General features: G+C 40.6%; 1 protein-coding gene across 2 annotated transcripts in view; it reads left to right on the top strand.

The window, feature by feature from the left end:
• Positions 1-18,081, top strand: part of ADARB2 (adenosine deaminase RNA specific B2 (inactive)) — a 292,099-nt gene extending 274,018 nt beyond the window's left edge. For both annotated transcript variants that reach the window (XM_052696091.1, XM_052696090.1), the window contains 3 exons: positions 8,152-8,333; positions 12,124-12,302; positions 14,840-18,081. In XM_052696091.1, coding sequence (XP_052552051.1) covers positions 8,152-8,333; positions 12,124-12,302; positions 14,840-15,016 — 538 coding nt within the window. In that variant the 3' untranslated portion in view covers positions 15,017-18,081. The remainder of the gene's footprint in view (positions 1-8,151; positions 8,334-12,123; positions 12,303-14,839) is intronic.
• The last annotated feature ends 352 nt before the right edge of the window (positions 18,082-18,433 follow it).

The raw sequence follows: 18,433 nt of genomic DNA, 5'->3' as shown, positions 1-18,433 counted from the left end.
TGTATCTTTATGTAGAATAACTTCAAAATAACAAATATTTCATAATTATTTCATGGTGGTACATAAAACAACACACTTGTCATTCTCTATTTACAATATTAATTAATAGCAAATGAAGGTTATCATAAATTGAAACCAAAATGTGCACATTGGGAAGCACACTTGCTATATTACTAGTATCTACATATACATACATGTGTACTTTTACTCACAGTTATATATGAATATATATATATTATGTGTGTTAGCTAAATGCCATAGAATCATAGGATTGGAAAAACCACCAAGATCATTCAATCCAACCATCCACCCATCCCCTTTATGCCCACTAATCATGTCCCTCAGTGCCACCTCTACATGTTTCTTGATGATGTCCAGGGACAGTGACTTCAACACCTCCCTGGGAAGCTCTCTATTTAAAACACAGCACATTGTAGCTGTAAAAATGTAAACATTACAGCAGAATTCTCTGCTGGAATATCACATTTAAGATCTCAGTCAAGTTACAGCAGCCCAGAATTTGATTCAATTATTAAAGGTCAACATAAACAAAATTGTTTTTGAAAATGTGTTTTTGTTCACAGTATATAAATTCTTCTTCTTAGCTTTAGCTGGATGACCTACTGAAGTTCAATTTCTCTTTAGGTTTAGCAAAGCCAGGCATTTTGAGAGAAAAACGATCTGACTATCAAATGGAAATATTAACAGGTTCAAAGGACAGAAGACAAAATCCACACTCTGCTAAGTGTAATCATGACAAATATTGTCTTTACATGACAAATAAAGGGTGTCTTCTGCTATCATATTTTCATATATTCATAAAGAGATAACTGAAAACCCAAAGAGTTTTCAGCAGATCTGTCTCACTCTTTTCAGGTACAGCTGGGTTTTCCAAATTCAGACTCAAAAAAATAAACAAATTCAAGTTTGTGAATTGAAATATTGCACTCTCTGAGGTTTTGAATGTCATTGGCCAGTGAATTAAATATCAGCTTTGCAAATAGTAATTCAATTGCTGTTGATGGGGATGCTGACTCTAACATTCTCAGAAGCTGGGTTTTCTCCAAGCACATCTGCTCTAGTACAAAGAATCCTTTCCTTTTTGGCACATATCTAAACAGTCCTAATGTCTGTGAAGGAAAAAACATATAGGGTGGTGAAATAGAGACTGCTGTGTGAGGGCCCTTTCCTCCCCCTCTCTATCCTCCTCAAGAGACCAGAAGGTGGTTTCTGTGTCATTCTTCAGACTCCAAATATTTGCTCTAACACACAGACAGTTGGCTCTTCAAATGTCTTCAGGATGCAGGAATTTGATTTCACATCATCTGGACTTGTCTCACAAACAGAAAAAAAAAATAAAAATCCCTGAGGCTGAAATTCATGTTTGTATAACCAAGATTTGATAAAAAAATCTGACTTGTATACTTTGCATTTTATTGCTTATAAAAGCCCCTTAGGAGTGCTGGGCTATTAGAGAATGTTTCCCCTTGAGAATCTAACCAGTAGCTGTTAAAATATACATCATTTTGCATTATTTGCAAAGGACATTACTATCAGAATATCAAGAATAGAGTTACTCAGAAAAGTGAGTAATATTCTATAAATCATGTATCTAACAATTTATGTTCTTTCCTACTCATAGGATAGCCACAAGCAGAGAGCGATTTAATCAGATTTATTTGTTATTCAAAGGAATTTAGCAATTTTTATTACTATCAACACAAATTTGAGAGGATTTGATGCTTGGTATGCATTATTCGAGTTCTGTGGTTGTGTTGAGATTGCAGGATAAACAGCCTAGTATCATACCCATTCCCTTACTGAATTAAAGCACAAACACTTCTGGCATGAATACTCATGTTATTTGGCTCAGGCAGGGAGTTATGAGGTGAAATTCTGTGACTGTATTATAGAAGAGGTCAGACTAGATCTTGTTGGCTCCTCCTGGCTTTAAAAACTTATGCATTTATATCTGCAAATTTAAAGTTAGGGCTCTGTGAATCCCCAGATAACCCACCCTGAGAGAGTGTTGGCTTTTACACTCAAGTTCTGTCAATCTCACAGTGCAGCTGAAGTCAGTTCAGCCTTCTTGCTGCACATTTTAGGATTCAACCATGTTCTTTATATCCAAAATTCAGCAGTCACACTAACACCTAGGATTCATTTCCCTCTTTCAGGTACACTGAGAAAAAGGAGCAATGTCATGAGCAAAATAATTCTGAAAAAGAACAACTGTTTGGGGAACCAGTCTGTACATACTTTAACATGTTGCTGATGGTAATCAGTAGTTGTATTAACAACTTTATATCAACAGAGCCATCTTAGGTCAATATCACAGCACCAAAATATCTACTTTTCTTGTGGAAGCAAATCCACTCATACAGCAGTCCTTTACAGGAAGTCTGTCAAACAGTCCAGAAACCTCCTTCTATTTTTTAAGCTTTGTCTTCTGACTTATGGAGATTGTCTGAGCCGGCTCACACCCTAGCTTCACCATGCCACTGGGTTTCTTCCATACAGAGAAACTGGAGAAACTATTTATACCAGCATCTATCAGTGCATAATAACTGTGTTTTCCTTTCTGATGGCTGCATGGAAAGGTTTAATGATGACTGTTGAGTGTGCTTTGGCACTGGGAGTACGTGGAGGAGGCCACCATAACCCAACGGACACACAGCATAAACCAGCACTCCTAGGTCATAAACCATGGCCATACAAATGTATGAAAGTTATTTTGAGGATCCAAGCCCAAATATTCAGTGTTAAGATTTACTTAAAAATTAATTCATATCTGGGTGTCCCTTTGAGTTCTGCAGTACACAGCACTTCTCTGGGGCCCTCTTCCTTGGTTGACCTCCACAAGGAACTGGAGCACTTAAGCTACTGCCAGGGCAGAACATGTTCATACTCACTGGATGCCTTAGCTGTTGTACTTACTTTGAAGATGCCAGCTTTCTGTGTATCCAATCTACATCTAACAGTATACAGACAAATCTGTAAATGAGTGAGACATAACACTTAGTCTCTTTCAGAAGCTGGCATCTGCCAGCTGCCAATCTGCAGCTGCCCTTGCAGGGTGCAGGTTTGAAAAATGTGTTTACACAGGCTTTGAGGGAAACAGTGCTCACAAGCACTGTCTTTATTCAGCAAATAAAAGCCAGAATTCAATGTGTACCTTATAAGCTTTGGCCTTAAAATTGTTTTCTTGCTACAGCTTCTCAAAAGGTCACCATTAAAAGACTGTGTGTTTTCTTGCCACCAGGTTAATGGTCATCAGATTCCTTTTATTTCACATAAACAGTGGTGTTACGCCTGGAGGTTAAATAGTACCTACATCATATTAATTATACCTCACCTATAAAATGTCATAAGCAATTACAAAGAACCTCCAAATTTGGCATTACGGCCCTAACAGTCTATTCCTGTCCCATGATGAAAGTTTATGGATGATGTGGGCCCACAAGCTAGAGGAATCTTTTCTGAGAGTATCCTCAGAGTATTGTAAGGTGACGTGGTCTTGAAGTACTGTTTCAGGTTTTAGCAGTGGAAATCTGCAAGCACTTTACAAAATGATTTGGGCACACTGAGTTACATTTAAATGTGTGTAAAACTGCAAGACTAAAAGTCAGCATTAGAAATTGGCATTCTTAGATCTATGTTAGCATTAGCCTCCTGACCAGAGCCGTTGTTAACAGAAGACCTGACAAGGTAACTCTTAAGAAAAGCTACTTCAAAGGCTGCATATTAATGTAAATGAAAATCAATTAGCACAGCAAGATCTTCAATTAGAGGTGATTTGTGTACATGATTTGTAATTCTCCCTCTTAACCCCTTTGTATGTGACTGAGATTTCAATTTCAATCTTTCACCACAAGGTATATTCGAGAAAACATATATAAACCACCTACTAGTAAAACATTGATCAAAAACTAATGCACTATTTCCAGTTTCCTAACCAATAATAGCTAAACGGTCACATAAATAGGAACACCACAGGTGTTATGCTGAGTGCAGGCCATCGTTATTAACAATTTATGTTGTGTGAAGCATAGCTAGAGATTTTGGTAACAGAAACTATGGCACAGGAGTTAACAATGTGACCAAAACAAGTCTGTCTTTTATAAAAATGCCCTAAAAATATAAGCTTTGAAATTCATCACCCAAAGTCTCCAAAGGTCCCAGGAAGACACTTCAGTCTCGGAGAGCTTCAATGGAAGGTGGACACTTTTCCCTGAGATGTTTTGTTGAAGCATCAATGGCAATTTCCCCACATCTCAGCCTCAAAGGGATTTGAGAGCTGGAACGCACCAGTGTTTCATTTCGTATGACATTAATTTGTATGATCATATGGCTAATGCTGAAAATAACTTGGGGATGACATGGGGATGCCTTTCCCTGCGTGCCTTCCTGGTGGTGCTGGGCATCGAGGAGTTTTGATGTGCCCGGTGGGGCCAGGAGAGCACAGCATCTCATTGAAGAAAGACTGCCTCCTCTGGGATGCCTCCCACTCATCCGTGGCATTTCCATGATTGACAAACAGGGGAAAACATATTGACTTTAAGGATTAGTTATATTGGAAACTGGACTCAGAATTCTGTCTTTGTAAACAGTTCAGTAATATCCGGTGTTTGAACAAAAGGAAAAGTGTGCTTTCACTCCATTTAAGGTACCAAAATCTCCCATATGTAAGTGAAAAGGGGAAGACATTTAGTTTTGTTGATCCTGCTTGCTGTAGATTTTGGGGGGTTTTAGAACCATTTGTGACTAAGAGAGTAGTGGGTTGATTTTCTCTGTATTGGAAGGATTATTAAGAAGAGTATAGCATATAAGTTATTAGAAAGATGCACAGACTTGAAAACAATCCTTAAAATCCTTCATAATTATGAAAATTCAGAATGATCCAGCATATTTCTTCATAGGGAGAAAAGTTACTGTCATATATCAAGGACTCAAAATGTAACACTGCATTGCTCTGAATAATAATTTTATTTTGAAAAGCTGCATTTGAAGTGAGTACTTTGTCACGGATGGGAGCACAGCTATTTTTGTGCACCTAAATCAGACTACAGAGAAGTCATTTCTTCAGAAGCGAACAATGTTAGGATAGTCTCGCTGTTGCTCTTTCCCTATCATCTAACTACAAATAATCCTATAGGTGCTCTGTCTTCAAAGGGCCACGTTTAGTTGTTACAGTTCAGTGTAGTATCCACGTTTGTTGGCCAAGAGATAAACAATACAGAGGACGAATGGATCCCTCTTCCCTGAATGGATGCTGACAAAATAAGGCCGTATCAAACCAGGAAGCAAACAGTAGTGTGTCACTCATTGAGCATAATGGTGCCATTCCTGTTGTCTTTTCTCCCCACTGCCACCATGGAGGACAACAGCCTTGGTGTTACTCAGAGAGAGCCAGTAAGCCTTCCACGCTGCTTTCCCCTCAGAACCTTGTCTTCTTGGTGTCAGCACCTCTTCGATTTCTCTGTGCTTTATACCATAGGGTGCTATCTCGTTCTGGGACAGCCTTTTTTACAACACTTGTTTCTCATCAGGCTCAGCTGTTTTTGTGCCCCATGTGTCCCCTTGTTTCTTTGGTGTGACCCCTCCATCCAGTCAGTCCCGGCGCTATTTATACCTTGATGTCAAAATTCACCATTGCTGACATATGGTTTTCCTGTTCCCTCAAACCTGATGGGATCTTCTTTTGAGACGGGTTTTCTTGAGGAACTGTGGACTCTAGCTCTGCTGCCAAATACAGACTTCAGCAGATCATGCTGCCTTTCCATCTTGATTCCCAAACATATATAAAGACTGGGTTTTACCTCCCAGAAGCATTACGAGAATTGTTTGTGAAATGCTTTTAACACACAGAGGCCAACCTGATCACGGTTATGCCATGATTTCCAATAATGTACTTTCATCGACATCTGAATCCCTTTGTACGCAAGGATGAACATGTTCCGAATTAGGCAGAGAAATCTACCTAAAGAAAATGCAGGTTTCTTGCAATTCATTTAAATGAATAATCACTATTACCTTGTAATTTATGATCTGAACACAATCCCCTGTTTTGGTAAATAAAGCTCAGATTGTTTCTTGTGATATGCATATTGTTAAAATTCCAATGGTGTTGAACATATGTTGGTCTTCTGTTTAGCTGTACTTTTTTCTCTCCTTCAATCAAATCTACAAGAGATATTTTTGGGGAAATGTCAAACAAACCAAGATCTCACAAATTTCCATCTGGACAAAGACATCACTGTCTAATTTCTTTACCATCCTCAGAAGCTGATCTGAAGCATAGTGCTGTTATCTGAGTTCAGCTCTATTTCTTGAGCCTGCATTATTAATTTTGCATCATGTTAACATATTTATTCAAAGAGGCAGCTAGTTCTTTCCTTTAAAAGCAATGTTATTTGAAGGAATGACCACACATTTTTTCCCAGTTGAAGTTATGCAAATCTGATTGACTAAAGTAAATGTTTCATAAAACCAATGACTGTTTAAATTGTGGGACTAAATTGTTTGTATATAAATATTACCTTTTATATTCCATTTGAGTTTTATGTAGATGAACACATTACTTTAATGACCTGCATTTACAGAGGGAGACAGGGAGAGTCTGACTCTGAAATCCTCAGCAGCCAGATGGCTGCCTTTTCTTGCATGAGATTAAAAGATGTTTCTCATTCACAGCCCTGCTTCGGAGGCAAATTAATATAGCCAGCTAAATTGCTTGTGTTTTTGGAATAAAATTTAAAGAGAACTTTTTAAAGCAATTGGTGTCACAGGTTCTTAGAGCAGATTGCTCTCCAGGTACAGCATGCTGGTTTTAAACATTCAGTAATTAATGGAAAGTATTCCGTGTTAATTGACTGCTTCAGGAAAGAGAAATATAATGACTTCTTATTAATCATGAAAAGAGACATACAGCATGGAGGTATTGCAATAATTGCACTAACAGTTGAGAAATGTTAATTAATGAAAAGAACAATGATGTAAGAAATTAGCTACATAATGCTTGCTGCTGATGGAGATTGCACTTTAAACACATTATTTAGCATGGCAGCTACTGGATGTTGCCCTAAATAGCAGGCACTTCTTATCCTTTTCTTCAGTCAGCTATGGATTTCCAAATGTTGCCAGTATTTTGGCTTTTAATGAGCCAAAATATGCTCTGCAAAACCACATTTTCCGAAGTTTTCAGTTTGAACTCCTGAACTCAAAACTATTCAAACAGATTGACAGCATTCAACTTACATATAAAATACTATCCAAGGGTAAGAGAGCATCCATGCATATTTGTGCCTAGCATGATGTAAAATGTAGTATATTAAAATGATGAACAGTTCTGGAAACTAATCAACCAGCAGTGACAAGGAGCTCAGTCATTAACAAATCCAAGGCCCCAAGGTTTCCATCATCACTTTGTTGCACATTTTGAGACAGCAACAAGGCGAGAATGCTTATCACTGGGAAAGCGTTAGAGCAGGTTAAGATGTTGGTTACAAACACATTGCCTTAGCATGTAACTCTTGCTTTGTCTTCAGGAACAGAATTTCATTCTTATACATATCTTCATACATGTCTGACCATTTGTGCAAGAAAAGAAAATCTCAGTCTGTGATGTTTTCAAAAATTATTCACAAGACCTTCGACCTAGGTCACATAGCATCTTGGTTGTGCAGTTATGGGAATGTAGTGGCACAGAATAATGAATAATGGATAAAGAAAGATACAATAACAAAAGCACTCATTTTAGTTCTACCCTTGTAAGTGTAAAAAATACAGATGCAGGAAAAAATTAAGTTCTGCTAAATACATGCCAAAAGATCTTCAGTCAAACCAAAATGCATGTACAAAAAATAGGCTTCCACAGGAAGCTAGCGGTTGCAATAAAAGAAAACAGAAATATGTCCTTTGAGTCAGTGGCATCACAGTAATATAAAACCATTGTTTTGGGGCAACTGGTCCTGAAAGCATATCATAATCCACCAGGGCAGTGTGCCTCATGCCTCCTAGCACAAGAACGGGAAGGTTTCACCCTTCATATTCCACCCCACACATTAGCCTTGCAGGTTTTCCCAGGGCAGCTCTCTTGTGGCCATTCCTTCACCCATGTAGTATTTTCTCCCTTCTAAATTTCTTTTCCAGATGGAACATCCTTGGGCTCCAAGGTGCTCTTCTCAGCTCTTTCATCGAACCCATGTACTTACACAGCATCGTTGTGGGAAGCCTCTATCATACTGGTCACCTTTCTCGGGTAATGAGCCATAGAATAGAAGACATTGGTCAGCTGCCAGCTTCATATCGGCGCAATCAGCTTCTTCTCAGTGGTAAGCTAACACCTGCCTGCATGACAAACAAGCCCCTCTCCCATCACTAATTGTGCAGGTCGCCAACAGGAAAGTTTACATATTTGTAAGTAAACCATTAGCCATGATTTCATTTTTTCCCACTGAGTATTAAATTGTAGAATGAAGAAACATGCATTTAAAGTCAGTTTCTCTTTCACAAACAGAACAGACTTCAGTAGTGTGTATAAGTTAAGTAGGAAAACTGCTACTATACCAACTGGAAGAAAAAAGGTATTTCTAAGTAAAAGATCTCTAAAAATTAGGAGGAAAGTTTTTAATACATTTTAGGTTTAAGTCTCTCATCCCACCTCCCTCACCCAGTGTCAGCACAAATGTGCAACATCAAGAGAACCACTGTTCATATCTTTGAGCCATTAGTGCAGCATTTCTATCAGTGCCTTTTACATGAAGCTCCTGCTCCTGTACTTACTAACAATCGTACTCAGCAGATGGCCATCCAACAAGAGCTGATGGCTCCTGCAGGTGGTCCTGACTGCTCGTCAGACCTCTAGGAGGCATTGGGGCTGCCTACTGAGGATCCTGCTGGTTGTGTGAGCCATTCTGTGGCTTGCAGCTATCTTTCAATGTTCCTCTACTGCCACCATTCTTCTTCTAAGCCCCTCTTCCTACCCCTGCTCACCATTCCTTTCATTTCTAGTCCCTCCCATCTCTGTCCTACCTTCCATACCCTCCAGACAATAACTGCCCAGCTGCGCTGCACAAATTCCTCAAAGCCTCAAATGTCTTCAGAACCTCAAGAAGCATGTGAGTGCTGAAGACCACCAGCTCTGTACAGGATAACAACATTATTTTGCTCTTTGGCATTGACATTTGCTTTTCAAGAGGATTCACTAAGAAATAAATGCACTGAGAAAGAAATACAGAGATGGGAGGATGGGCTGTGTTAGTGGAAGATAACATTGCCTTTCACAGTCTTCTAGGTTCCTAAGTCAGTGCTGTTTTGTCCTTTAACTTTCTTCGCTTTGGTGTTTGTTTGTTTCTTTTTATGTGTCTTTGTGACAAAATTATTTTGACTGAGGCAGAAGTGATAGTTTAGCCACTGGGGAAATTCTCAGGTTCTGTGTGGTTTAGTACATCTGGTAAGTGTACTGTGCATGCATGTGTTATGAGGTGAATAGGTCAAAAAAACTTGTTTTAACAGCTCATCTCAATTTTTAGCCCTTCAGTGCAGCCAGCCAAAGCCTGTGTAATGCAGGTATGCAGAAACACTTCTTCACCACCAAGTCCTTTCTGGCTCAGTCCATCATGGTCACCACTAAGTCCCTTCTTCCCTCTGCAAGCAACAGGAGGGAGGAAGGAAAAATCTCCTCCTTTTCCAAATCTGTCTGTTGACTTGGTAACACATTCCTGCTTGCAGGAAGTGTCTGCATCTCCTGAGCCACTTCTGCCAGCCCTCACTCACTGCAATCCACCCATATGATCAATATCAAACTCAGCTTGAAATGCTGAAGGACTGAAAATTCAATAAAGGAGTTAAACATAGAATAGTATTGTTTTGCTGGATTGGACTTGCAGACAAGACATAATGGCTCAAATATGTATTAATGTCTACAAATAATTATCAGATTTCAAGGGAGTTAGAAGAACATCAAAGGGTACCTGGTATCATTGCATGCTTCGTGGCTGGCTTCCTCCTTCCCTGAGATCCCTGTTGGAAAAGCTTTTGCTTTGCTTTTGGATGTGTTTGTGGGTATTCTTCAGCTTGTGAGAAGCACTGGGAAGAATCTGTCTCTCTCTGTCTATATTGTTCTTGTCTCTAAAGCCATTATTTGTAATCTCTCCTCCCCTGGAGTCCCAAGGAGCCAATGCTGCAGCCCTGCTTAAAACTCACATCACTGAGGTTTGTGCTGAATTTCCTTCAGATGGAAAACTGTGCCAACACCATATTTGGTGGCTGTGGAAATGGACAGCTATCAAAAGCCATACTGAATTCATCACAGACTTCAGCAGCCTCAACCAGGCAATTCTGCCTCCCGCTTTCTTCACAGGAATCAAACCAGCCAGGGATTTTAAATTGCAGGAGTCCTTCAATTATAAGGACATCAATAATTGGGGCACTTCATCATAACGCTACAAGCATTTTGTTAGAGAGGAGAATCAGAGTGTGTGATGAGATATCCTGAAATAACTCATTGGCCCCACAGAAAAATAATCAGTTTGGTTTTCCACTCACTGCAGTCCCAGATGGATGGAAATCCTTTCATTTGCTGGAATTACTCTTGGGTGCAGTTTTAGAAGAAAGAAAAGCCCTGTTTCATTTTTATTTCCTTTTCTCTTAAGATTCAGGCCCTTCTAAAGTGTATTGTGAAGAGGCATGAGGCTTAAGGAGGGAGAGGAGAATAAGAACAGATTTCAGTTCATATTCCACAATGCTCAAGTTCATATTGTTTGTACAAAGACTCTCCTATCCCTTCAAGTTCCTGCAGTCTTCTATTGTATTCTTTGTTGTGTTGGTTTTAAGGAAGATATTTTACATAAAGGAGAGAAAATGATCTAGATTATTTGGGAATTACCTTTCAAACAAAGTCAGAACAATCAGTTGTCAAAAGAAAAATATGAAGAAAAGTATTACAGAAAGGATCAAAACCAACATAGAATATATCCAGGCTTGCCCCCATTTGTGGCTGTCATGAGTCTCACAGTTTTTGCTTTGAAGCCTTTTCTCAGACAGTGATGTGAAAATATCCTCTACTTACTTAAATACGTGAGCTGATATAGGATGGCTGAGAATGAGAAAGAGAGAAAGCTGAACCAACACAGAGGGTTTCCTAGGCACTGAGACAAGAACCCTTCTCTCACAGATGTCCACCATGAGCAGAGAGAGCTTTGGGGTGGTCAAAGGATGGAGTGTACATCCCCCCAATTCCCAACTGACGAATACCACAGCCTGCTCTGTCCCTGGTGCCTCCTCTCCTTTTCCTCTGCTTGGTGTTTTCATGGCATTTTGGCTGATTTAGTGACCTGTGGCAGCTTCACAAGGCAGCGTGTTTGCTATCACATTTTTTTGGCACTCAGTCCTTTTGGGTGCTATCTTTACAGAGACTGTATGTGGTATCAAGCATTAGATTCTGATCTTGTTCTGTACAGAGGGCTTCAATAGCACCAGGAGCTATCTGATTTTCAGGCTTTCAGTTTATATCCTGTTGCCTAGGTGAACTGGAATTTTAGATGCAGACAGATCTGTTATGTCAGGGAGGAAAAATCAAACAAGGTATTAATACAACATGGATATGTTTACAAATTCTGGGCGAGGTTACGATTTAGCTGTAATTCTCTTCTACATGGTAGTGAGTTCAGTCCCAGTGATTGAGAGGGTCTCTGCAATTTCACAACACAAAGAAGTTGTGCCAAGCAATTTTTCCCTTTATTGGTCACCTTTCTCTCATTGTGTGGGCTCAGTCCTGCCAGGCTCTTTCAACTCCCTCCCAGGACAGAAGGGACGATGCTGGAAGGAGCAGATAGAGCAAATTAATGATCTATAAGAACTCTTCTAACCTAAACCATTATATGATTTTAATAGCTTTCCTCAGATTAACGATTTTTTTTTCCCTACCAAGTTAAAGAGATCCACAGGAATTGCTAAATTATCTCTCTGAGGTGCTCAGACTAGTAACAGTCAGCAGTGACAACAGCTCAGGTCAGTGTATTTACCCAAGGACATCTCATGTGCCTCAATGAATCACCACAAATTATCAGCCCCTGAGGGTTTCAAGATCTAGATGATACTGGTGTCCTTCTCTCCTACCAGGGGTTAGTCATGCTGACGCTCGGCAGCCTGGAAAGTCTCCCAGCTTTAGTGTGAATTGGATTGTGGGGAACGCCGATCTGGAGGTTATCAACGCCACAACAGGGAAGAGGAACTGCGGGAGCCCCTCACGGCTCTGCAAGCACATGTTCTTCACTCGGTGGGCAAAGCTTCATGGCAAGGTAGGCCTGGTACACTGATGGGACGCTGCTGCCAGCAGCAAGTGGGATGATCCTTACCCTGTAGTCAACCCTGTTTTGGGAATCACATGATGAAGGTGCATCCACAACAGATATCCAGCATTCCTCCTCATGGGGCTTGGGTGGGGCTGGAGGTTACTAGGAGCCAAGATCCTATGGTAGCTGAGGACTCAGAGAAAGCCAACAGCAGAAACTTAGGCATGTTTGGAAGGGAGATGGGTGTTCTGGTTGTCCCTGGCACTAGTTTCTAGCTCAAACAAGCAATGTTGAGTGTCCAGTCAAGCACAGCAGAAAATTTTTTCATGTCTTGTTCCAAGTATCTCTTTGTCTCCAAGAGGAGTCCTCAACCTACCAAGTCTTGGAACTGAGAGCAGTATTTGTCATGGCCTTGAAGATATCTGCATCACTTCATTGCCACACAGCAATTTAAACTCCCAACTTCAGTTGCTCCCAGTCTCACTCTAGTTAGCTGATTAAAGCAGGTGCTATGGATTGCTTATTCCTTTTCTCTTCCCCACTCCCCTAGATGTGTCATTTAATACTGATAATACCCAGCTGCTCCGCAAGAGGTGAGTTGACCAGATGCCGAAGGCTCCATTACTCAGCACCAGTACAATTTAAAAGTATTAAAACATAGGCTATACTTAGTTAAAATGACAACCACTCCTTGACAGCTGGGCTATGAAATCCCTTATTTGAAATAGCGCTAAAGTCAACTTGCCATTGCACTTCACTTCCCATGGATGGAGCAGTAACAGGACAGATGGATGGCTTAAAGCTACAGGGTGAAGCCTAGAGAAGCCTAGCTCACAAAATGAGTAGAAGAAACTTCATCTGGAATAAAGGAATGAAAGAATAAAAGGGAAGTAAAGGAGAAGCAGGGAGCCTCTTGCCAGGGCTGAGTGAATGCCTCAGAGCCTTCTGCTTGCCAACACTCGAGAAACACAAAGTCAAGGAGATGTGGGTATATCAGAATTTTGAAATAGAAATGGGCCTAAGAATGTTTTCTGTAAACAAAGTCCAAAACCAAATAAAAGAAAAGGGTGTTATAACAGCAATTCAAATCAATACTGTGATTTTACACGAATAGAATTTGGCCATCTAGCAGGGGGCACATTGTTTTCTAAATGCTTATCTCAGATATTTCCTTTGTTTCTGTCATTCTTCTTGTTTTGGAGTCAATGTTTCTCTTCCTGCCTGAACTTTCAAGGAGGTGCTGGGGGAGAGGAGCACCCAGATACCGAGTCAGCAAGACTGACTCCACTACTTCTAAGAGGAGCAGCAGGGAAAACACCTAGTGTTTCTCCAGCTCACCTTCTTTCCCTGATATAACATTATTTTGCTATATGAAGGTTTGTCAAGAATTGTCCTGCAGTCTAGAAAATGAAGACAAGAAATAGATTCTTTTATTAAGTGCCCAAACCTTATTCAAATGGGGAAATAAATGAAAAAGGCAGAGAAGTGGCAGGAAAGTTTGCAGCCACTTCCACCAGCAAAGCCAACCAGGAAGGTCCATTTACCCTCAGGCTGGAGCACCACCTCCTGCACAGGCTGTGCCAATCGTCTCAAAGCTGAGCAGGCCCATGGAGTGCAAACACATGGCACCAAGCAAACCAGATCAGCTCATTCCAGGCTGCATGATTGCCCTTTCCTGGAGTCTCTTTCAGAATTTCCCCATTTTACAGAGAAGAAAAACAGTGTTGTTTACTTGCCGAGGCTGTGCTTTGATGGTGTGTTTTCCTACAGGGTGCTATTTCACTGGGTTGTAAACATTGGACTTTCACCTGCCTGCTTGCTCTAGGGCATTTTCCTAACTTTGGGTTCTTTCACACCATGTCAAAGGCTCACAGCTGTTTTGGTACTGCTGAGGCTTTGGCAGGTCGGAAAAGGCTGTTTGGTCCTTCTGCACAACTCAGGGTACTGCAATCTCTGTGTGCTCCAGGCGTGTGTGCAGGCTGGCTGACAGCACAGTGCTCACTCTTCCATCAGCATGGATCCAGATGCTAATTTCTGCCCCATTCTGGGCAGTTCTCATTGCATTTCTGACAATAACAAATACAAGAAGGAAAAGGGAGAGTACGTGAAGAGCCTTTCCTCCTGTGATCTGCTCATGTTTCTTTTGAACCTAAAGCTGCTCAGCTAACCTGAGCACATCATTTAAAAAAATTCTCAGACTGGATTTTCCCCTTTCTTTTCTAAAAATCACCTCAGCCAAAAGGTAGATTTTTTGTAAAGCACATGAATGTTTGCTGCTGCCAATGCCCGCTCCAAGGCAGAGTTGTTTACCTTCCTGCACTTTGCAATGGTTTGGAACGGTGTTGCAGGCATTCAATGCTTCCACTTTTGTCGTTGTTGTTAATCCAAAAGTAAACACACAAAGCACAGTGATAGTTTGTCTGTCGCTGATGACACGTAGACAGGAACATTATATGGCTACTGAACCTCCTGTTTCTCTTGGCTCGATGGCTGATTTTTTTATTATTATTTTATTTTTCTCTTCCCTGCCTCTTGCTCTGCAGCTGAGCACACGAACACCAAGCCATGGAGACATGCCACTGATGTACAGCGAGGCGAAGCTAGTGGCTCAGACATACCAGGCTGTCAAGCAGCAGCTGTTTAAGGCATTTCAGAAAGCCGGGCTGGGCACCTGGGTAAAGAAACCCCCAGAGCAAGATCAGTTTCTACTGACTGGGTAAATCACGCAACACCTTTGCTATGCGACCAGATCGAATCAACTGGTGAGAAGTCTGGGCAGGACTGAGAATGGAAGCGACTTGGTATTTAGTAGCAACCTCCACAGAAATATTTTCTTTTAATTCTGTATTGGAAAAACATAAATATAAATGTGTCTGATGCACTGAAGTCGACTTTAGAAAATTGCTTTTTCATGATCCCTTCCCAAGAATGCACCTGCCCACATTAGAATGCACACACAGAGATGCACCCACAAAGATTTTGCTTGTCATAGTTTATCGCTGTTGGTATTCACAATCTGAGGTGTTAGCAGGCCACCTGGCTGATCCCAAACAGAGTTTGTTTTCCCTCACAGAGTCAGTGCAAGAGTCATCACTGAATAATGGAAAACAGTAAGCAGAGATGGAAGCACCCCAGGCACTCAGCAGGGCTCTGGGCATCCATAATCATCCACAAATAAAGGTGTTGAACCTCTATGCAAAATCATCCTGTTCACTGCCTAAATCTGTGACAAAGAATTTGGGCCTTGAAGATATGCAGAATTTTTAAGCTCCGCTTCCCACTGCTGGCTCTGAGCACAACGCTGGGCATCAACTTTCCCTTGGTGTTTACAGTGCACCTCTGATGCCGTGGACATACTACTTCCCACCATACCTCTGATCCTGGCCACGAGTTTCGTACACTGCAAATATGAATTATTTTATAATTATTCACACCACGTATGTCCCTTATAAACTAACTGGGTGTCCCTCACCTCACTGGAGTGCCACTGGGGCTGGTGCTCTCTGTTGTTCTGGGCTGTAGGACCACTGTGAGGATGCTTCCAGATCCAGAGATCAGGGAGCTGCTGGAAATCATTCAGGCTGGAGCCAACACCCAGGGCCTCAGATCTGACAGCTCCTGAGAACCCACTGCTCTAAATTAAGTCAATGTGAGCTCAGGATGCTACTAATTGTGTTGGGTATCCACAACAGAGACATCCCAAACTAGGCAGTACATTTGGTACTTGGCTTTTTCCTGCCTCAGTTTCTCCATCCACAAAATGGGGATAATAACATATGCTTCACATCTAAAGAAGTTGGCAGGAACAGAGTGTTCTGGCCAGGTCCCAGATAAGCCAGATGCTGTCACTTTTACAGTGAGTTTCACCTCTGCACATTGTCCAATTGACATAAGTGCAGTAGATAGAACTACAAACTTGAGTAAGGTTCCTCTCCATGTAAGAGTTTCCAGATTCTAACTCTGTATAAATGACAAATATTATTGTTTTTCAGTTAGGAGGCAAGTAATCTTTCCTGTATAATTGTAACTGGATCTGATATTATCTCATTTTTGAATCACCCCAAATTTCATCAGAATGCAAAAGATACTGTCGTGGGAGAAACAAGCTTTGATGGTCCCACTGCAGAATCAACCTTCAAATGCCCTGCATATTTCTTTTGTGTTTTAATTCTTTTTTTTTTAATGACAGGATTTGCGGGTATATAACTACTGTTTTCTTTTTATTCTTGTGATTCTCTTTAAACCTGTATATAACATGCTGCTACTGATTTGTGATAATTGTCTTGGTATTTTCTCAGAACTGTCAAGTTGAGTTACTTTTCAAACGACACAAGGCTCATTTTTTCCATGTAATTTCCTTTACATAAGAAACTGTTCCTATCAATAAAGATAGATGTTCTTTGTATAGGATTTATCATGTTTGGAGAGCCATATACAGTAAATACATTGTTTATTGATGCCCACAATAGAATAGCTACAGTATTTTGATGAAATTTTATTTTTAGATTATAAACTGCAAGATGTATCTATAGTGTCTTGTATAAAAACAATTGTGATAAACTAGAATTTTTAAATTAGATAAAACAAAGCTCCCTCCTTCCAGAAAGCTTTTCAGCAAAATAATACATTCCATATTAACTACCAAAAATATTTAAATAATAAAAAAAAATCCTTAGAGTAGAAACAGTAAAAAGAAAAAATACCCAAGACATTTTCAGTAATGGAAGCATTTTGTGGTACCCACTTTGTCAATATTTTGACTACTTTCTCAGCCATTCCGGTTAGCATTCTGAATATTTCTGGCACCTGCTGGAGCTTCTCACTCGTTTACATGGTCTTTCCTCCAGCACAGCCATCCCTGCTGCAGAGCACCCACAAGTTCTGGGCAGCTGGAGGGCGCCGGGAGGGCACGGGGCCATGACCACGGCCAGTGGTGCAGTAGATGCTGTGGGTGATGCTAGTGGTGATGGTTGCAAGGGCTGCTCCCAATGAGGGAGGGAAGCCATGGGAAAGCGAAAGAGGAGGATGAGGGCAGAGACCCACAGGACATGGGGGAGCAATGTCTTCTACTTTTCCTCTTCGAGTTAGTCTTTACCTGGCACACAAGAGACCTCAAGGCTTCTCCTTACATTTCCCAGCCCTCCCCTGCTCTCCTTCAGGCCCAGCACAATGGCCACTCAACAAATGCATAAAGCTCCACAGGCTGGTGTTGCAGCTAAGGTGACAACAAAAGGCTGCACCAGGTTATTTTTAAGGACAAAAAGAAAAGTGTGGCAAGATTTAATTATCCTTTGTTGCAAGAAATACATAAATGAAATCCTGGATTCAGGTGCAATGGGGATCCAAGTGAACTTCCCCTTGCTAGTGGGCATCAGCTGGTCCCTCTGAAGGCAATGGAGTTGTGCCTCCACTTGCACAAGGGTTGAACGTGACCTTCAATGTCTACTTCTTCTCATTATGTGCAGCGATAGAGCGTGGTGGGACCAGCACTTAGAAACATGCATGACCAACATGCAACATTTCCTGAAGCAAAGGAAAACTTGCTCAGTAGTAATCTTTCAGTGAAGATTCTGTATATAACACGCATGAGTGAATGGCAATACTGTACTAATGGATGTACATTTGTAACATTTGTATAAAAAAAAAAAAGAAACAAAAAGGACAAGAGAAAATAAATCTAAATTTACATATGTGAATTTGCTGCTAAATTCTGTAAATTGCACTTCAGTGATACCTAATAAGTGAATGTTTCTGTTAAGTGAATAAAATGCCAAGTAAAATTGTTCTTTCACTGTTTGTTGACCATTTTTCACAGTGGCTTAGAAACCAGTTTGCAAATGCTCCAAGATACACTAATACTTTTACACACACATAATAGATCTCTAGTTAACATGTTCTTTTTCTGTTTGGATTTGGTGTGTCATAGGAAACATACACTTACATTGATGGTTGCTGGTCGGGAAGAAGCCTTCTAGGGACGGTCATCGATAACTGAGCTGAGACTGCCACTAACTTATTTCCAGGTTACTCTGAAAACTTTTTCTCAATGAAAATACATCTTTACAAACTCACACTCCACGTGACTTGCTATCTATAACTGCTTAAGAAAACAGAAGTGATTAACAAAAGGTCTGAGG

The sequence above is a fragment of the Tympanuchus pallidicinctus genome, unplaced genomic scaffold (assembly GCF_026119805.1).
Source record: "Tympanuchus pallidicinctus isolate F22 unplaced genomic scaffold, pur_lepc_1.0 scaffold3, whole genome shotgun sequence".
In the NCBI taxonomy this organism is placed as follows: domain Eukaryota; kingdom Metazoa; phylum Chordata; class Aves; order Galliformes; family Phasianidae; genus Tympanuchus; species Tympanuchus pallidicinctus.
Note: the sequence above shows the minus strand (reverse complement) of the source record. Positions and strands in the feature narration are given on the sequence as shown.